Source organism: Canis aureus, chromosome 6 (genome assembly GCF_053574225.1).
Source record: "Canis aureus isolate CA01 chromosome 6, VMU_Caureus_v.1.0, whole genome shotgun sequence".
NCBI classification, from domain to species: Eukaryota; Metazoa; Chordata; class Mammalia; order Carnivora; family Canidae; genus Canis; species Canis aureus.
Genome location: NC_135616.1, coordinates 34962360 through 34984325, shown reverse-complemented (window position 1 = coordinate 34984325; position 21966 = coordinate 34962360). Strand labels below are relative to the sequence as shown.

The window sequence follows — 21966 nt, the reverse complement described above, 5'->3', positions numbered from 1 at the left end:
CCAGCAATTAAATAATAAGACAGCCTGAGTTTGGAGAGAAATGAGGCCTTACCTGGAGACAGGGAGGAGTCGTAAGAACTTCTCTCCTTGCGGTTCATCTTGAAGGCCTGAATGTCCTTTTCCCTGTATGTCCCAAAGCCTTCGTAGCTCCTCCTTTTACTCCCGCTCATGTCACTGTCCCACTTGTCATTCGAAGGATTCATGTCACTGAACACGTCCAGGCTCTCGGGTCTGGTGCTGCCACCATCCCCACCACTGCCAGAGTACCTTTTTGTGCACGAGTCTGCAGGCTCACTGCTCAAGTCACCTTTGTCCTTGGCCTGTGTCCAATGCTGGGCATCAGAAAGTGACAGTGTAGACAGGGTGTCCACCTCGAAGTTGTTCTTAGAGGCTTTGTGGCCGGCTTCACTATGCTGGTGCTTCTGTTTCTCTTTATGCTTATTCTTCTCGCTCACTAACGGGAGCTCCTTGTCTGCACTACTCAGCCGCTCGCTCAGGATGTGGCTGGAGAAGCCTGTGGCTTTGCCTGCGAAGAGACCACTCAGGTTGTCATGGGTCCCTAGGATCCGGTCTTCCTTGTGCTTATGCTTGTGTTTGTGTTTTCTCTTGTGGAGCCGACCGCCGGACAGACTGGTACTACCTGCCTTGGGAGGATTCAGGGATGGCTGTATGTCACCGAGGCCCATGGCGACAGGTCCCTGCAGGTGGACCCCATGCTTTGCTTTATGCTTAGCCGTACCAGACATCTTCACGTGGGAGCTTGTGTGGAACTGAGGTGGTGGCACCGTTGGCCTCATGAATGGGGATGCCGCTCCTAGTGTGTGCGACAGGTACAAGGGAGCTGGGTACTGACTGTAATAACCAAGGTTCATCATAGGCATTGATGTGTAAGGCATTCCATAGGGTGCATAGTAACTTCCACTGGGAATAGGGTAGCTGAACCCTTGTAAAAAAGGCACCTTTGTCATGGTGTCATTGGTTTTTGCAGGCCTACCACGCTTCTTCTTTGACTTCAAGTCTGAAGTCCTGCGAAGATAGAGCAACGGGTCATACTGGATATATGGCACCGGGTAATAGTGATCAAAATTAATCCGAAAAATGCTGGGATACGGATTCTCGTGGTAGAAGGTGTAACTCCGGTGGGAGATCCTGAACACCTGGAACTTGGTGATGAGCTCTTCCAGGTCTGCCAGAAACTGGAGATCATCACGATTTTGCAGGCTTTTCCGTTTCCTCTTGTGCTTTGGCTTCTTGAGGCTCTCGTGGGCCAGGAAGTTGTCCACCATGAGATGCTTCTGCCGGTGGCCGTGCCGGGTCTTTGTGCTGGTGTCAGACGGAAGGGTCTCCGGGTTGTCCAGGGAGCAGAAATCAAAAGAGTACCTCCGTCGGGATTCTGAACTCTTCTCCGCTTGGTCAGACGTGCTGTTGTTGTCTGTCCCGATGCCGCTGTCACTCGGGATCGTCTCCTCGCTGTGTGACTCACTCACAGGGGACAGCGTGATTTCCTTGAGTGACCCAATCTCGCAAAGGTGGGAGGGTGAGTTGGCCATCAGCCTGGGCGGAGACAGCTTCCAGGCTCCACCATGGATTCCCTTCTGGGTTTTGGTTGGAAGAGCACTGATGGGCTGGAGATTTGGCATAGTTTTCAACTCGGAAAAGTTGGTTTCAGTGCTGGCGGGGCTCAGGTTGCCATTGGACCCACCTAACTGTGTGGCAAGTGGGTGCATGGCTGCTGGTGAAGATGCCACGAGAGACTGAAAGTTGGAAGGCACGGCTGGGACATCCGGCTGGCCAGGGACAGGCCTGGGGTGCTTGATGGCTGTTTTGGGTTCCTCGGACGGGGGTGGCAGCTCTGCTCTCGGCTTCCTACCCCGCTTCTTGCCAATGTAGATGGTTCCCCTCTTGCTGACATTAATCTGCTTGCCCAACTTGCTCTCAATTGCCGCTGCCCCAGGGCTGGTCTCAGGGGGAGCTTTAGCCTTCAGGGCAATGCTGCTGGAGCAGGACAAGATCTGGTTCAAGATATTTTTCCTCTTGAGTGTTTTCATCTTATTGATGGTTTTGATGGTCTTCTTATCCAACACCCCAAGCTTTCCAACTTTTTTGTGAAATTTCATCTCGCTCATAGGCTTGTCCTCTCCTGGCACTAGTTGGGCCAACTTGGCTAGGCTGCGTCGCCTCTTTCTTTTCTTCGTGCCAGGGAACTCCCGGCTGATGGGGCTGACAGGACTGGTGGAGGTCCCCTCGTGAATCGTCTCAACCGTGAGCAGGGGCTGCTTCTTTGGCCGCCCCCGCTTCTTCTTGACCGGTGTGATCACAGTAAGACTGTCTGTGTTGGTGTACAGAGGGCTGGATGGGGTGATGGGGTAGGCAGACGGCGGTTCCACCATCAGTTTATCAGAGGTGGCCATGACTGCCTCCCGAAGCATACTGGTGGGCTTTGGTTTGCTGCATGTCCACCTCCGTTTTGCGGCAAATTTGGGATGCTGGATTTCCGGCAGCTTTCTCGAGGGAGAGTGATCCGTGCATGTCGGAGGCGTCATGATCATGGGTGGCTTCCTCTGCTTAGACACACCTCCAGGAATGACTTTCTCGGCATTTCCGCCTGTTTCAAGGCCAACTGAGGGGGACTCGCTCTCCATCATTTTACTCAATTTAGGGACACGGGGATCTTTCTTGTTTCCCTCAGTGTTGGAAAGTATCCTGTTAACCACTTCACTGCTCATAGTGATTCCAGAAGCCAGGGCTTTCTCTGGCATGATCTTTTCCACCACTGCTTTGATGGACTGTCTCTTTTTCCTCTTATGGCTGGTTGGATCTAGACAGGGTGCTTTGATAGGGATAGTAATCCGGACATGACTCGAGTCATTTTCGGGATTACTGATAGAACTCACACCCTGCCTGGCTGGTGATGCCTCTTGGGCGTTATCTGCGGGGTAGCCTTCCCTTTTCCCTTCTGTATTGTCAAATGCTTTCTGAGCATTCTTGACCCAGTCCAGGTCTGGATTTGATATGGTCTGACTTATCACATCTTTTTTACTGGACTTTTTCTTGCTGCCTAGAGTAGGTGGTTCTGGGGGCTCCTTTGCAACTCCTCCATCTTGATCTACCAAAGGTTGAAGCCCGTTGCACTCTGCAGAGCTGCTAGGTGCAGCTGGTGAGCTGTGGCTGCCCGGGGATGGGACCACACCTCCCAAGAGCAGATCTTTGCTGCTGTTGGACAACTGACTCCATGTGCTCCCTGCACTGCCTTTCTTACCCTGGGCCTTTGCAAAGGAAGCCATGGGCTCAAGAGCAGGGATCTTGCTGGTGCTTGCAGTTTCTCTGCCAGACTCCGGACTGATGAAACAATTCTGAGTGGCAGGTCCACTGTCAGAGTTGGTGGACCAGTCCATGTGGTTCTGGCTGCTGCTTTTTTGCTGGTGCTTTGGTTTTAAGGTGTCACTGGTGACGTCCTGTGGGAGGCCTGGGTCATAGTGGAGATTTGAATGTTTCTGTGGCCGCTCGTAAGCCTGGGGTGGGGGGAGGGCGGTGAGTGGAGAAGGAGAGAGGGAGAGAGAGAGAGAGAAACAAAGATGAGCATGTTAGAGCTCTTTAAAATTCAATGTCAAAAGGCTTAATTATTTGAAAGTTGGAAACAGCCACCTTTAATTCCAGAATGCTTTTAGAACTTTTCTCATTTGCACAAGCAAAAATATGTTGTACTGATTTGGAATATTATTAAGGATGCTTTAGTTGCTGTCTTCATTGCTCCTTCCTACCTCCCCCCACTCAAGCAACAGGAACTTTTACCTATTTTGCTTGAATGCAATGTTGGAATAAGAGCTGTTTAGAGAGAGATCAGGCCCTGCAGGTCACTTAGCTCAGTGCTTAATTGTAGGCATGGAAAAGCTGAAACTTGTACAATAGCGAGTCCTGCTCATGGTGGCAGAGCCCAGGAGACTTTCTGACTCCCTGGTCCCTTCACCTAACTCAAGCTGCCTCTGATTTCTGTCCCCCCTTCCCCTCCAACTCACGTCTTTCCCTTGCTTCCTCCTACTAAAGTCCATTTCTGTTTGCACTTTACCCGGAAGATACGCATCTCTGTGCTAAAACAAGTAGCTCCTTGAGAACCACCGCAGCAAGGAAACATAGCGCGAGCTGGGGAACTGAGGGGGACGTCTGAAGAATGTGTGGGGCCATGGCAGCTGTTCATGGACACAGAGAAGAAGAAATGAAGCAGGAAAGAAACACAAAAGACCTCCGATCCTTCTGACTCTAGGAGCAGCTCGGGGTTTGGGAGTTAGCACTCTGAGACACCCCAAAGCCTGGGTTAGGCACTGATTGCTCTCTTGACAAAACTAATGGACAGTCTCAAAAGGAACCTTGAGTCTCCTGGAAGAATGTGTCCCCAAAAAGCACGGTCATTCAAGATCACGACCTTTTGAACTTTGTCAGCTGTGCTTTCCCTACATGAATTCTAAAGGAAAGTCTCCAGACTCTGGCACTTTCCTTAGGACTGACTCTTCAGTTGGGAAAGGCAGGATATGTGCTAGAGGCCTGACATAACCAGTGTCTACAAAATCACAAAGGCAGTGGATAGTGAACACATTGTTTTGAGACATTAAAACTTTTTTTTTAATGATTCATTCATTTGAGAGACAGAGAGAGAGAGAGTGAAAGGGAGAGAGAGAGAGAGAGAGAGAGAGAGAGAAAATGCACCAGTGGAGAGGGGTAGAGGGAGAGAGAGAGAAACTCAAGCAGACTCTATGCTGAGTGTAGACCAGACACAGGGTTCAATCCTACCACCCTGAGATCATGACCTGAGCCGAAACCAAGAGTTGGATGCTTAATGGACTGAGCCACCCAGATGCCCTGAGACATTAAAACTTTTTAATGTAGGTGTGCTAACATCATCTCAGATAGATTTTAAGCCATGCTACCATTACAAAGATGCATTAATCAAAGTTTATTGTAAGTCCTGTTTTATACACCCAAATAGTAAATGTACAGGATGCATTATCCTAAGATTTGTTAAAGAAGGGAAATACTAGTAAAATGAAGAAAGTTTTGGATAGTATCTCTTTTGAGAAGTAAATGATGATTGGCTTAGTAGATTTAGGAAGTTTTAACCTGTAACGTGTATCTGCCTTTATCTATGTATCTATCCATGAAGCTACCATCTATCTACACTGATCTATTTGCCATTGATGCCCCTAGCATTTATGCTTCATTAGAGAACATTTTTCATAGTCCCTATTAAGAATCGAAGCAGAGGTGTCAGAAAGCATTATGGGTCAAATTCAATGCAGTAAAGCAAGCAGGGTTTCCTTCACTCTAGTTCCTCGAGTCCCTGGGGTTATTTTTTGCCTCCCTGATTTTGTGAAATCTGGTTTATACTTCCAGTATTGGACTCAGTTAGTTTTTTGTTTTTAGATTTTATTTATTTATTTGACAGTGGGAGAGCACAAGCAGGCAGAACAGCAGGCAGAAGGAGAGGGGACACAGGCTCGCCACAGAGCAGGGAGCCTGACATAGGGCTCCATCCCAGGACCCTGGGATCATGACCTGAGGTGAAGGCAGATGCTTAACTGACTAACCCACGCAGGCGCTCCATGGACCCTGTTTTTTAAGTATCATGAGAGAATCTTCCCAGGCTAAGCCTGTAAGTGCCCAGGAGAAAATTAAGACCAAAAAATGTATTTACTTTTTTCTTCATCTTGCAATGTTTATTTTTTACTTATTTATTTTTTTATTCATGAGAGACACAGAGAGGGAGAGAGAGAGGCAGAGACACAGGCAGAGGGAGAAGCAGGCTCCATGCAGGGAGCCTGACGTGGGACTCGATCCTGGGTCTCTAGGATCACACCCTGGGCTGAAGGCGGCGCTAAACCACTGAGCCACCTGGGCTGCCCTCATCTTGCAATGTTTAGTGGACACCACCATTACCAACATCTACAGAACTAATCTTGCCACTTGACTTTGCCGGCTAGGCATTACTGCTGTGGATGTAGGCTGCTGTCCCATTTTCAAAAAAAACCCCAAAAGAACACAAAACAGAAATCTTATTCACAGCATAAAATATTGAATGGCATTTATCTTTTATGAATCAGGGCTTTGCCAATTTGTCATTTGTGCTTTAGATTTTAGTTGGCACTGTGTATATACTCATAGGATGACAAGTCCACAAAAAGGCCTAGTAACAAACTTTCCTACTCTTTAGGGAAACAGAATAATTGAACACTCATATTAGAACATTTGTGAGGGTTCATGGTGGCACTTATTCAATGTCACAGTGGGACAAAAAATCTGAGTTACTGTTCTGGATCCTGGCAAAGCAGGACTTTTAAGTCACCCTGTTTCCCTTGCTCCCTCAACCCCACTTTTCTAGATCTGGTCACTGGGGCTTTATAATGAACCTGAATTCTTGGTTCCTGGTTCTCACAGTTTTGTTGTTGTTGTTGTTTTCTATTGCCCCCTCTTCTTCTTTTTGGTACCTAGAAGAATCCTTTATTACCTCTCTTCATGGTCAACTCAGCTTGATCATAGGGAGGCCCCCTACCTTACAGAAATACTCCTATTAAAAGTTTTCATGAAATCACATAGGTCATCTTTGTTGTATTTTTAGCTTAGTTTTAATTTTATATTTGATTCATGCATTAATCAAATTAATGCTGGTTTCCCTTTCTAGCCTGTATACACCATCACAGAAGTACCAAGCACAGCACCTGGCAAATACAAGGCATTCAACAAGCGTTTATTGAACGAATGAAGGAACACACAGTTCGCTATAGGTATTTCATTTTGTCAATAGTGAGATTAATCCCCTGTATATTACAACATATTGTCTGTAAACAGAGTTACCCTTCTGGCCTAATTTCTTATGTCATTCCTTCTGCATGCACCACTGTCTCTCATAAAGACATCCATCACACTCCTTCTAATGCCATGTGCCATTTATTTGTATACTTTTCTCCCTCTCCTAGACTGTAAGTATGTTGAGGTCAGAGACTCATTTACCTTATCCCGTGTGCCCACTCCAAAGCAAACCACCCAGAAAGTTCCCAATGTTTGTTGAGTGAATAAACAAAATCATGTTTGAGATGCCTTATTACCACAACAAAACATGTCGCTGCACACAGAAGACAATAAACTGCCAACCTTTCATTTGATAGTGGAGCACTCAAATGCATTAGGTGTTGAACAACAACAACAAATCCTCCCCCAATACTTAAGGACGAAAGGCATTTGCAAGGTAACTCCTCTTCAATGCAAGTTTTACTGTTAGTTCTCCTTCGTCTCCTGTGAATTATTTCACTTTCCAATTAACTCTGCCTTTAGGGAAGGCCATGTGACTGTCAGAGGGGTGGGTTTCACTCCACAGCTGAAAGGTGGGGCCTGCTCACTTACACCCAGGGCAGACCAGCCGCAAGTAATGCAGTTAAGTGTGCCTGGTTCCATCTGGACACTGCCTGAGCGCATTGTTTCTACCATTTCAGCTGCAATTTGCCCTGCTGAGAGGGCTCCGCCATCAAAGGGCAGGGTGGACAAAAGGGAAGCACAACAAAGGATCAGGACTAATAGGGGGAAATGGTGCTTTAAACCCAGCACTGAGATGGGATGCAGAGAAGGGGCAAGGGGGTCTGAGAAGAAGTACTCTCTAAGGGGTCCAGGAGAACACGGCATTTTCTCCAGCCTTGGCTGATGGCTATATCCCGTTGCATTTCACGGAATCCCATTTCTTCATCTGTCAGCCATGACATATTATACACACAATGGTGAAGCTGTCAGTTCCAATACGTCCTTCACTGAGAATTGAGTACTTACTCCACGGAGACAGAGATGGACATGGCAAAACAGGCCCCTAGCTCAATGCTGGCTGGGGCCAGGAAGGAGAAGGGGGGCGTTTAGTCTCCCCCTCCCTCCTTTCCAGTGCTCTGGGATGGGATTCCCCATGGGGGTTATTGGCTGGGGGCTTTATTGACCCGCTTAGCACACGTTTCCATTTTCCTCTTAGATAATGTGTCTTTTTGCAAGGAAGACCTTAATCTTTTAAGGCCTCCATACTACCCTCTGTCCATAGCAAAGGTATTATCTAATATGGTTACCATCAAATAGAAGACCTGATGATATTCTACATTGGGCTGATTATTTTTGTAGAAAACTTTTAGTGCCAACTAAGCTCAGCATTATATCTTGGCTATTCCCCTACTCCAATTAATTGTTTGTGAAACATACAGTCTTTTTTTTTTTTTTTTTTTTTGCTTCTTAAAGATTCATTTATATTTGAGAGAGAGAAAGAGAGGGAGAAAGCACATGAGTGGATGAGTGGAGGGGGGGTAAGCAGAGGGAGGGGGAAAAGCAGGCTCTCCGTTGAGCTGGGAGCCTGATGTGGGGCTCAATCCTAGGACCCTGAAACTATGACCTGAGCTGAGGGCAGACACTTAACCAACTGAGCCACCAAGGTGCCTCCACACAGTCATTTTGAAGGTGTGGCTTACTTTTATAAGAACAGTGCTTTCCATGCCCATTGAGCCTAGATGATAAATGTTCATCGGTGAACCACCATTTTGAAAACTAGACAGATTTCTTTCCTAAAGGATATGTTTATGGAAGCAAGTTCTTCTGGAATGTTAAGAATTATTTTGTAAAGTAGATAACTATCTTCTCCCCCACAACCAATGTACCATAAATCTTATACATTTAAATTTTCTACAAGTTAGATTTTTTTAAAAAGCACTTGATTTTTGTCTACTTTTGAAAACAAGCATTAGATCGCTGCATAAAAACTTGAAAAATCCATAAAAATGGGAAGAAAATGAGTCACCCAGCCTTATCTATGGCTTATCTAAAGTAAGGGTTGTCGCAATGAGAGAAGAGGGCTATTTGGGTCTGAGAAAAATCATATAACTCATCAAAAATCAAGCATGACTTTGTGGGAGATAAACTACTCTTTTGGGTTAGCTGTGTTTGTGCTACTTTCTGCTGACACTGATAATTTAAATTTACTGTTTGTGAGATATTTTGCTTTACAAGAGTAGGAAAATATGCCTGGGTATGAAGGAATGAGGGGAGCTTTAGCTCTTAATTTGGCAACTGGTGCTTCTCAAGATGTTATCCTGGATCACTGTATCAGAACCATCTAAGTTTATTAATACAGATTCCTGGGTCCCACAACAGATCTACTAATTGCAATCTCCTAAAGTGGGAACAAGAAATGTGCATTTTAAGCGTGCTCTCCAGATAATTCTGATGCACAATGAAGTTTTAAAAACACTAATCTAATGTTTTAATACCATAATTCCTCTGGGGTGGGGCTCTTCTGAGGTTGCTATGACATCTGCAGCACTTTTTTGGTGGTAAATATGCAGAACAAATCACCATAGGCCTGTTAGGATATGTAATTTGGCACCACTGAGCATTCTTGTTTTGCTCTCTGAACTCTGTAATTTACATAGTAAGAAACTCTAACATGGTATCCTCTTTAGGTGTTCCAAGTACACTACAAGGTGAGGTGGGCAGAAAAGTCAATGGTATGAGTGGATGAAAGTACTGTCCCCCAAGAAAGAATTTGGAATGCAAGTGTTCATGATCTCCCACTATGGGATTTCTATTTCCGCAACTCATGCAGGCTCTGGGGTATCCTGGCATTTATCTCTGAGGCTCAAAGCAAGTGCTCAAGCCTGTGTAAGAACTGAGCATGGGAGACAAGGAATGTAACCAGAAACTGTCTGATGAAAGGTCCCCAACATTGGCTGTACATTAGACTCATCCAGAAAGCTTCAGAAAGAACACCATGCCTAGAATCTGACCCAGATCAATTAAATCAGCATTCTAGAAGTGGGATGTGAACAGTAGTACTTTTTTCAAAGCTCTTGATTATCCCAATGAGCAACACAAAGTTGAGAACCCCTGGATTATATCAAAGACTGGGGGTCTGGGTTAGGGACTAAAGAGGTTCTGATATTATCAGATGTTCCACTTCAGTGGTTTTCAGATGTGTTCCACAGAGTCCTATGATTTTGTAAAGACTTTTCTGAACTACAGCCAGTGGATAGGGCAAGAGAGATACTTCACATCATTCTTTTGACCTTCAGATAAACAGAGTGATCTTACAAAGGATTTCATTTAAGAAAGTGAGGTAGGGAAAGATGGTTCTATCATGTAAAGACTTTGAAAATGAGCCTTTAGGCTCATGAACAGGAAGAATGCATATACCAGTTTCCATTGAACTTGACCCCAGAAGATTTCTCCTCAGCACAGTTCATTCCTGTACTTGCTAATGGTAGGTATAGAAGAATGGCGCTAACTACAGTATTTGAACCATGGCCTTATAATCCTTTGATTCCATGGGCATTATGGACTGAATGTTTACATCCCTCCAAAATTCATATGTTGAAACCCGAAACCCCAAAGTGATGGTATTAGGCAATGGGGCCTAATACCATCTGGGAACACAATGTGATTAGGGTAGAGCTTTCATGAATGAGATTAATGCTTTTATATTAAAAGACACCCCAATGAGCTCTTTTGTCCTTCACTATGTGAGGACATAGAGAGAAGGCCATCTAGGCCATCTATGAACCAGGAAGCAAGCTCTCACCAGATGATGCATCTGCCAGCACCTTGATCTTGGACTTCCTAGCCACCAGAACTATGCTAAATTTCTGTTGTTTGTAAACCACCCATTCATGGTACTTTGTTATAGCAGCCTAAACAGAAGCACTACCCAGCTCCTAAACAGACACAAAGTTTCCAATTACATATATAAAGTGAATGTGTCCTCATTTCCTGTCACATGAATTGCCCTGGGAAGTCACCTTGATTTAGTTCCCATAGGAACCATTCCTGATTTACTATTTGGGGGCTGTTTTAAGTGATACTAATGCACTCCTTTTCCTGGGGGTGATAACAGCTGGTGCAAAGACAGAAGCCCCTAACATATGCTTCCTTGAGTACATGGTGATTCTGCATAATTTAAAATGATCATTGACTTCATTCCAGCCACAATGTTATAATAGGTATTAGGCTTACCCTTTCCATAGAAGCAAATATAAAACTGAACAAAATACATGAAGCAACTGTTTTCAGGCATTAGACAATAGATAACATGTGCTGTGATTCTGGAGAGAAAGAAACCCATGAGGCCCCTATATCCCTAGTTTTTTTTCACCTGGGAGCACTTTCTGAGACTGGGCACAGAAAAGTAGAAGCCAAAGATCTGTTATCTCATTAGGTGAAAGGAACAGAGATCAGAGTTTTAGGCTGAAGGAACTAGGATTTGAGAGACAGGTACCTGAGAAGAGAGAGCCATATAGAAAAGAAATCCTAAAAACCTTTATAAAGTCCTTCTTATGTCTTTGGCCAATTTTTAATTGCACTTGAGGGCAAGACTCCATGAAGCCCAACAGAGTTCAGCTACTAGAGGGCCACAGTGGAACACAGAGTCCTGACATCAGGACCTAGTATCAGGTGGTGTTGGATTTCTGCTTAGCCAGAGTGGGGCAACTTTAATGAATATTCCAGAAACTCAGTTGATATTCCAGAAATGGTACTCCTTAAGAGAAGGATCACTCTAGGTCCAGAATAGGAACTGTGTTAGCTCCTCCCTAACAAAATCTGAAAAGAATCCTCAATAGAATAAAGCGAACTTGCCAGTAAATTAACTACCTATCAGAACAAAAATCAAACTCTTTAAAGGAAAACAACAAAATCCAGTATCTTTACAATATAGTATCTAAAATATCCAGGACACAATTCAAAATATATTAGACAAGAAAAGAAATAGGCAAATGTAAATCACAACCAGGAGAGCAGAGATAGATCCAAGGCTCCCAAAACAGTCATTGTGAAAATATTCAAGTATTGAAAGGAAAAGATGAACATAACTGATGAACATGAGGGATTTCAGCATAGAGATAGCAACTATATCAAAATAACCAAATGAAAATTCTGTATTAGGAAAATACAATATCTGAAATGAAAAATTCACTGGATGAACTTAACAGCCTATGGGACAATGCAATAGAAGAGTTCAGTAAACATGATGGGGAGACAGTAGAAATGATCCAAACTGAAAGAAGGGAGAAAGATGTAAAAAACAAACAAACAAACAAACAAACAAACAAAAAACAAGGCTTTAGTGTCCCGTGGAAGAGCACCAAGAAGTCTAACATATATAATTAGCATCCCAAAAGTAGAGAAGGAGAATAGTACGTGTAGATCCAATAGCTAAGAAGCTCAATAAACAGAACAAACATACATAAAAACCACATCTAGGCACATTGTAAACAAATGGATGGAAACCAAACATAAATATTTTAGAAGCAGCCAGAGAATTAAAACATAAAATCATAAGGAAACTATTACAAAAATAATGTCTTTCTCGTCAGTAAAAATCAAGCCAGAAGACAATGAAATATCCACATCTCCAAAGTGCTAAAATAAAGACAAAACAGTCAACTTACATTTCTATATCCAGTGAAAATGTTCTTCAAAAATGAAGGCAAAATAAAGATATTTTCAGATAAATAAAAGCTGAGGGAATCAACTGCTGACAGACAGAAATTGAAAGAAATGTAAAAGGAAGTTGCTCAGGGTAAAGGGAAATAGCACCAGATGGAAACTCAGATCTACATGAACACATGAAGAACATGAAAATGGAAAATATGTGGGCACATATACAACTTAAAAGATGATTGCTTAAAACAGAAATAATATTATATCATGGAGCTTATGACATTTGTAGGAATAAAATGCACAACAATAAAACAAAAAGCAAGGTGGTATATGGAAGTATGCTTGACCATGGAAAAACGTGGGTGAGAACTGCGTGGGTCCACTTATATGCAAATTTTCAATAAATACAATTTACCACTGTAAATGTATTTTCTCTGCCTTATGCTTTTCTTAAACACTTTATTTTCTCTAGCCTACTTTATTGTGATTATACAGTATATAATACCTATAACTCACATAATATGTGTTTATCAACTGTTTATGTTATTAGGCTGGCTTCTGATTAATAGTAAGCTATCAGTAACTAAGTTTTGGGAGGGGAATCAAGAGCTATATTCAGATTTTTGACTACAGAGGGGTCAATGCTTCTAACCCTTCTGTTGTTCTAGGGTCAATTGTACATGCTTGTTAAAATTCCTATATTTGAAGGGATGTAATAATAGTTCAAAGTAGTCTATGATACTTGGTGCACATTGTCATCTCTAGAGCAACCACTAAAAATAAAAGTCATATATCGAAAATTCCAATAGATAGGATATTACTCAACCATTAGAAATGACAAATACCCACCATTTACTTCGATGTGGATGGAACTGGAGGGTATTATGCTGAATGAAATAAGTCCATCGGAGAAGGACAAACATATGGTCTAATTCATTTGGGGAATATAAAAAATAGTGAAAGGAAATAAAAGGGGAAGGAGAGAAAATGAGTGGGAAATATCAGAAAGGGAGATAGAACATGAGAGACTCCTAACTCTGGGAAATGAACAAGGGGTGGTGGAAAGGGAGGTGGTTGGGGGGTGGGGGTGACTGGGTGACAGGCACTGAGGGGGGCCCTTGGTGGGATGAGCACTGGGTGTTATGCTATATGTTGGTAAACTGAACTCCAATAAAAAATAAATAAAATAAAAAAAGAAAATTCCAATAGAAGGAAATTTATGGAATATTAAAGAGAGCTTGATTAGCCCAAAAGAGGGCAGAAAAGGAGGAAAAAGAATGAAGAGAAATGGGACAAAGAGAAAACATAGTAATATGGTAGACAAACTCAACACTACTGGTAATTACATTTACTCAAGATATATTAAACACTCCAAAACAACACCACCACAGTGGATAATTGTCAGGCTGAAGGAAAATGTAAGACTGAACTATAGATTATTTACACGAGATACTCTCAAATATAAGAACGTAGACAGCTTAAAAGTAAAAGGAGAGAATAAGATAAAGCATATAAACATTATTTTAAGAATGCTGGAGACACTGCATACAATGCAAAATAGAACAAAAGGTATTACTGGAGATAATTAGGAGCACTTCAAACTAATAAACAAAGTTAATTCATCAAGAAGAGACAATACTACTAAATATGTGTGCAACTCAAAACTTTAAATACTTGAGGGAAAAAGTAAGAGAATTAAAGAAAGAGATAATTCCACAATTAAAAGGATTTTAACACTCCTCTTTCAACAACTGTTAGAACAAACCGACCAAAGAAATCAGAAAAAAATACACAGAAGATTTGATCAACATGCAACCAACTGAACCTCACCCAAAAGCAAAATACCTTTGCCAAAATATTCTGAGCCACAAAAGAAGTAGGTATGGCAAGTGAGCACATGCCAAAGTCCTCAAAAATCATTTGTCATCAGGGATATGCCAATTAAAACCACAACAAGATACTACCATGTACTCAGTAGGATGGCTAATATTGAAAAGATTGACAAGTGTTAACAAAGATATGGAGCAACTAAAACTCTCACCCATTGCTGGAGGGGGTGCAAAATGGTACAAGCACTTTGGAACTTGATTTGGCCACATCTCTTAAGGCTAAATATATCCTATGACTCAGTAATTCTAGTCCTATGAATTTATCCAAGAGAGATGAAAATATTTATTCACAATTAGACTTTCATAGAAACTTCACAGCAACTTAATTTTGAGTAGAAAGCACCTGCAAACAGCCCAGGTGTTGATCAACAGGAGAATACAGAATTCATCAATAAAAAGAAAAGTGTAGATATAATCCACAACATGCATAAATCATACCCACACGCTGAGCTAAAGAAGTCAGAGCCCTCAAGAGTACATATTGTAGTATTCCATTTATATAAAGTTCTAGAACAGGCAAAACTAGTCTATTATGATAGAAATCAGAACAGTGGTTGTCTACAAGGTGGAGTGGGGTGTGGTTGGGTTGTAAAGGGGCAGGAGGGAGGCTTCTAGGGACAATGGACACATTTCAAATCATGATAGGAGTGCAAATTACACAGCTGTATACATTTGTCAAAACTCCTTGAGTGTATACTTAAGATCTGTACATTTCAGTATATGTAAATTATACCTCAATTAAGTAAAAGAGAGAGAGAGAGAGAGAGAGAGAGATGGTACATCACTGATTATTAAAAATTCCTTGTATCCAACTCCCATGTGTATGCACACACTCGGCCTGAAGCCACTCTGTAGAACTTAGGTAGGGATTTTCCTCTTGAGGCAGCCAGCTACTCATTGTTTCCCCTTCCTAGAGTCCTCCCTCTCCCCTTTGCACAGGGACAGCTGAGGGAGTTGATCCCAAAACAATGGAGCCTGAATCAAGGAGGCAGGTGCTTGCGGCTTCTGCAGGCCCCATTCTCTCCTTTCCTCATCTTTGGCAACATCTCTGCCCGGGGTGGGGGTGGGGAGGGGGCAAAAAGTAGAAAGGTGATGCCTGCCTCTGCCCCAGCCACAAATCCACCTTGTCTGAGGTAAGGAAGGAAGCCTGACAAGAACCTGCTCACAAATCAAAGTTAGCGCTGCCCCGCCTCCTCTGTAAATCATACGAGATCCATCTGGGTAATGACTCCTCCAGTGTAATTCCCTATTAAGAGGCTTTATCTGGAGAGATAAGCAGCTGGTTTCCGTGTCACTAATTGCTGTCTGCTGTGATTTTAAAACATCTGCACCATTGTGCTCTTCATTTTCATATTCTAATCACCCTGAAACTTGAAAAAGGTACATCATTGATTGTTTCTATGGGTTAATTAGTACACAGTCTCCTTGTAGAGACAATTTAGAGGCAGCCAGAACCTCAATCAGGAAGTTTGTTTTAAAAATTAATAACATCGGCTGTGGCTGGAGGGACTGTCACGTTCGGGGACTAATCGGGACTCTCCTGGTGGGGGAGCCACCTTTTGTTATACTCCGTGGAAGAGGGAAGCCTACAAGGGCAGGAGAGTGGGCAGTGGTGGCAGGCAGGACCTAGGGACCCAGGACAGGACTTGGTCCCAAGTGGACCTGACTACTCTGCTGCCTCCCTCCCTTTCCAACTAGTCTGGATCCTTTCCCAGTCAGTACAAATCAGGATTGAATGAGGACTGACCAAAATACCTGGAGGTGAGAGGAATTTGTCAAAGCAATGAAAGTACGGGCATTATTTCAGATTTTAGAGTCTGATCATTGTTCCCTCTGCCTCCCCATCTCAACTATGGGAAGGAGATCAAGGGGTAGGGCAGTTGGAGTACAGATGAGAAAAACTAGACCAAACTAGTGAGTGACATGGAGTTCAGAACTTCTCAAGTTTAAATTGAGCAACAGTCACCTAGATACCTTGTGAAAAATGCAGATTCTGATTCAGGAGGTCTGAGGTGGATCAGAAATCCTGCATTTCTAGCAACTTCCAAGGTGGTGGCCAAGGTCAACTATTTGAGGTGGTTTAGACCTTCTATTCCCAAGTCCTTGACTAGAATCCCTATTCCTGAGATCCAAGGGACAGCTGAGAGGTGACAGTAGGTTGAAGGGACCTGGGGCTCTTTGCTGGGGTCTCTTTCCCAGCCCCACAATTGACAGGACAAGTCACATGGCCTCTTGTGTCTCTTCCTCATCTAGCAACTAACAGCAGTGCCTTTTTCTCTCTTAAAAAATATTCAATTTATTTAACCCAAATCAAATGACAGCAGTGTACCCATTTCTACCCCCACTACTTCTTGCAATCTTCCAGCCAATGTGTTCTCTGTATCTGTGAGATTGTTTCCTTTAACCATCAGTGGACACTTAGATTGTTTCCATGGAAATAGTGCTGCAATGAACAGGGGGCTGTATATATCTTTCTGGAGCAAAGTTTTTGATTTCTTCGGATAGATATCCACAAAACTACTGGATCATATGGTAGTTCTATTTTTTAATTTTCTGAATTAAACTCTATATTGTTTTCCATGATGGCTGTACCAACTTACATTCCCACTAATGGTGCACAAAAGTTCCCTTTTCTCCACATCACAGGTGTGAGGTCATCTATCATTGTAGTTTTGATTTGCCCTCCTCTGATGATTAATGATGTTGAGCATCTTTCATGTACTCACTGGCCATCTGTATGTCTTCTTTGGAGAAATGTCTACTCAAATATATCACTCATTTTAAAATTGGATTATTTGGATTTTTGCTATTGAATTATATATACATGTATGTATCTTTTGTTCTTTATATATTTTGGATATTAAGGCCTTATCAGATATATGATTTGCAAATATTTTCATATCTTCTCCCATTCGGCAGGTTGTCTTTTCATTTTGTTGATGGTTTCCTTTGCTGTGCAGGAGCTTTTGAATTTGATGCAGGCCCATTTGTTTACATTTGCTCTTGCTGTTTTTGGTGTCAGATTCAACATATTGCCACTGATCAATGTCAAGGAGCTTCCTGCCCATTTCCTTCTAGGGGTTTTACACTTTCAGGTGTTACACTCAAGTCTGTGATCTATTTGGGGTTAATTTGTGTGTGTGGTATAAGATGATGGTCCAATCTCATTCTTTTTTTTTTTTTTTAAGATTTTACCTATTTATTCATGAGAGACACAGAGAGAGAGAGGCAGAGATATGGACAGAGGGAGAAGCAGGCTCCGTGTGGGGAACCCAATGTGGAACTCGATCCTGGGTATAGGTTGGGGGGTAGGGGGTGGCAGCAGACTTGGCTGGATCATACCCTGGACTGAAGGCAGACGCTCAACCACTGAGCCACCCAGGGGCCTCTAATCTCATTCTTTAGCATGTAGCTATTCAGGTTTCTCAGCACCATTTCATGATGAGACAGACTGTCCTTTTCCCATTGTATATTCTTGGTTCCTTTGTTGTCAATTCATTGACCATATACATGTGTGGTTGTCTCTGGGCTCTATTCTGTTCCATTGCTCTGTGTGTCTGTTTTTATGTCAATGTCATACTTTCTGATCACTACGATTTTGTAGTATAGTCTGAAATCACGGATTGTGATGCCTTCATCAGCTTTGTTCTTTCTCAAGATTGCTTTGCTTATACAGGGTCCTTTGTGGTCTCATACAAATTTTGGGATTGTTTGTTAGCAGAGCCTATCTCAAAAGGAAGTTGAAAGGATTAAAAGTTGGTGTCAAATATTTAGTCTGGTGCCCGGCCCACAGGAGATATTTTATATATATAGCTATCATACTTAACGTATTATTCAGTAAAATACTTTTCTGAAAAGCAACATCTGGTGGAAATGGGGGTTGTGGCAGAGACTTTAACCAGGGAGAGACTCCTTTAATCTCTAGTGGTACTTTCTAGTGGTACTTTCACCCATTCTAGAGGCTCTCTTAGCCAAGTCTCTTGCCATCCCCTACCCGCCCCAACCTAAACCAATGTTCAGAATTCAAGATCTTTCTACGTGGCCTCCCTGGCAGCTACTTGACAATATGCAGTTACAGGGAGCTCACTTCTGCACAAAATACATGATTCTACTAGACTGCACTTTCCTATCCTGAGCAGAAGTCTGTCCGCTTGGATATTCTGGCAAGCCAACAAGACAGGCATCGCTTCATGTTTTGGCCTAAATCTGAAGGCCATGAACCTGCAACAGAAAGCAAATGCACCCCTGGAAGGGAGTTCTGGCCCCCGCCCCTCCCACGACTCCCTGACTTTAAGGGGAAGGCTACCTTCTTGGGCCTGGAAGTGTGCTACTGTGGGGGAGGAAAATGACAAAAACTGGGCTTTCAATCCCATGACCTACAAATCAAGAACCAGTCTTTCGGTAGGAGAGCTCAAAGTGGACTTGGAAACTTTAGAGAAAGGGAGAAAGCAGTGGGGAACTGCAGGGTGGCCACTTCAAAGGCAGTTGTGGAGCAGGCCTGGGGGACTCATGGGCGAGCAGCAACGTGGTCGCATCCTTCCAGAGGGGACCCAGAGGCCTCCTGACTGAGCCATTCAGGTGCCAGGGACTTGCAGAATCAGAATCCTGCTGCCATCTCCACGGTCCACCTTGGTCCAGCAGCAGGCTCTGCTCTCCCTGTCCACACTTCTCTAGGCCTCCAACCAGGTCTTGGGAGCCCTAGGCTGGGCTCCTGGGGAGAACAGAGCCAAAGTCCAGGCTCAGACATGGCCTGAGACACGTTCTGCAGTGAAGGCACGGAGCAACAATCACAGATTGATCCAAAAGAAGAATTTATGAAGCAACAGTAAGGTTTTAAAAAATTTGTTAGCTCTCCTCCCCCCTGTGGCTTTGTTCTTCATTCCACTCCTTCAAAGGATCGTGTTCTTGCCTCTTCCTTGAGAATCAGTAGCATGCGATTAAGCAGCAGAATTAGCAGGGTGACATATTAAAGTTTGAATGCCATATGTATAAGAGAGTATACGGCATCTTAAGTGCATCCAGAGGCAGAGCCAGAATGGCAAAGGAAGAAAAGTGCAAGAAAGTTAAATGCATAAGGGAAATAGGTAGTTAATCTGCCCCCCTAACTCCCCGAAAAATGTATTTCTCAAACTCACCAGTGGGTGAGAATCACCAGTGGCCTGTGTTAAATAACAGCTCACCAAGCCTCTCTCTTGCAAGTTCAGAGTCATGGTTCTGGGCTGGGGCCCAGAGATCCTTACTGCAGCCCAGTTTGGTAAACACAGTGACCTAAAGGTTTCTAGAAGGAAGGGGGGTTTGGAATGGTTCAGCGCTGTTCCAGGGTGGGGAGCAGAGGCAAGCCCAATGTGAGGTCGTCAGTGCCAGCAAGGGCAGGACAGGGCTCAAAGAGGAAGCCCAAAGATGCTATCTTTTGCTTGTCAGAGGGAGGGAAAACAAGATGGGAGAGGGTGGAGGAAAAAAAGTATTTTTTTCCTCTTTACCTCATGTTTCCTTTTTCCCTTTTCATAAATGCTTTTTACTGCAAAACTGGTGCTTTTTGCCATTAGAGCTAAAATAACCGTTGATTATAAATTGAGTCTAAAATGTCATGAAGATGCTGAATTTGCCTGAAAATCCAGCTTTTAAAGATTCCTATAAACACTGCAAACTGCGGGCATTCGGCACATCATTCATTTAGCAAGCGTCTGGGAAGATGACACTACCTCTCAGGGGCCAGTGAGGCAGGGCAGGAATGAGGGAGCTGGCCTCGTGGGCAGGGGCTGCCTTGGATGCATTCCTGCCCCTGTTGTGCTATGGGAACAAGGTTATGACCCGGGCTGGTAAGAATGGGCACAACAATGGTCCTGGTGTAACAGCTGCATGGGTCCCCATATCAGCCCAGGTTGATGGCCCTCAGAATCTCCTATTCAATCTGTGCTCTCGAACTTTCTCTAGGAGGCTTTCTGCTGAAGGTAATGTGGCATCTGTCACTTGTGGATTGTCTTTTGTCTATTTTCTGAGAGGTAGGGGAGCACAATGGTGGAGCACTTAGGAGCATGGATTCATGAGCTGAGATGACTGAGTTCAAATCTCAGCTGAGTCCTAGTCTTACTAATTGTGTAACCTTGGGCAAGTGACTTAAACTCTGCACCCTTGTTTCTCACCTGTAAAATGGAAATAATGATATATCTACTTCATAAGGTCAATAGGCAAAGCAATTATATCAATCTATGTAGAGCACATCGAACAGTGCCTAATGCATAGTCAGGGCTATCTCCTGCTCACTATGTGGCGGAGGATCCTGAGTGTACACTAAGGCTCAGGAATCAGAAAGATCGAAGTTCAAATCCAGCTTTGACTCCTACCACCTGTGTGACTTGAGGCTTATTTCTTCTCTACTTCTAAAATGGGGAAATGTGGAAGAAGTAACACAGCCCACCTAGTAGCATTGTTTGAAGAATTAAATAAGATGTTGGGAAACGTGTTATCACAGAACACATAGTGTTCAACAAATGCCAATTATTACTGACATTATGATGTTGTTGAGTTTATGATTATTGCTATCACCACCAATCAAAAACACAGTTACCTTGTAAGTGGGGTCACAGGTCACCATACCCCTTTACCTGTTGTGACAGGTAAAGTCATAGTCTTTTTGACAAGAGTTTTAGCTAAAATTCCTGGGATGTGATGCAGGTCTGGGAGGGGGTCTCTGATAACCACAGTGACACTAACTAGTTTGAAGGAGAGACCAGTCCAAGAGAACTAACTGGTCATGATTCTGTAGAGTTACTCTGGGCCAAATGGCTTACCTTGGCCTATCCAGGTACACCTGGTACCTTCCTGGAGTACAAATATCTTACAGTGTTAGCCAATTGTCTAGGTGTCGTAAATTGGACACACATTTACCCACTTGACTTTGTTATGATTTAGCGTAATCGGGGTTTTCAGCTCCTGCACCAAAGCAGAGAAAGATGGACATTGTACGGAGTCCTCACTGGGGTCCTCTGGGGTAGAGGTTTTGCCAGCCTATAAAGTCATGGGGACAAGATGGACCACATATCATCTATGGTGCTGGTGCCTGTCTGTGGGCAGTTGGCATCATTGAATGGTAACAAGCAATTCTGGGTGTGGGTTGAAAATCTACATTTGCCCCCCCTTAGGTAATAGTCTAATGTATCTGACTCGGTTCATCCTAGAATTATTCATTAAGCAAACATATCTTTGGTCTCACTACAGATAAGATACAGAATCTCAGAGTTGGAGGAATGTTGGAGACCCTCTTCTCCTTTTGCAGATGAAGACAGTAAGTCTTAGAAGACAATGGATTGTTTAAACTCATACAGATAATCCGAGCCAGGATTGTTCTCCTGGCCCTGATCTCTAGCTGCTCTATTGCCCTCATGAAAACCTCCCCTATAAGCAGATGAGGTGCAAGGCACTATCAAGAAACCCCCTGGTGTAATGTTATGCTCTGCATCTCCAACAAGCCCATGTACTTTGTTGAGCCTTTTTGCACCTGCTGGACCGTCCCCCTAGCTCTGGATTCCTGAGCCTGCCTCCAAGGTGAGGCCGACCTGGAGCTTCTACAGACCCAACCTTGTTGCTGCATTACGTCCTTCGAACTTTGTCCCTGGCCTTTTTGTCAGCTCCTTGTCAA

At 43.5% G+C, this 21966-nt stretch overlaps 1 protein-coding gene across 10 annotated transcripts in view; it reads right to left on the bottom strand.

Moving 5' to 3' along the window:
• Nucleotides 1-21966, bottom strand: part of SETBP1 (SET binding protein 1) — a 359759-nt gene that overhangs the window by 100940 nt on the left and 236853 nt on the right. For 8 of the 10 annotated variants that reach the window (XM_077900618.1, XM_077900627.1, XM_077900626.1 and 5 more), the window contains one exon: nucleotides 53-3512. In XM_077900618.1, coding sequence (XP_077756744.1) covers nucleotides 53-3512 — 3460 coding nt within the window. Of the gene's footprint in view, nucleotides 1-52; nucleotides 3513-13287; nucleotides 13365-14765; nucleotides 14806-21966 lie in introns of those variants that run through there. The other 2 variants (XM_077900624.1, XM_077900621.1) reach the window with 2 other exon arrangements.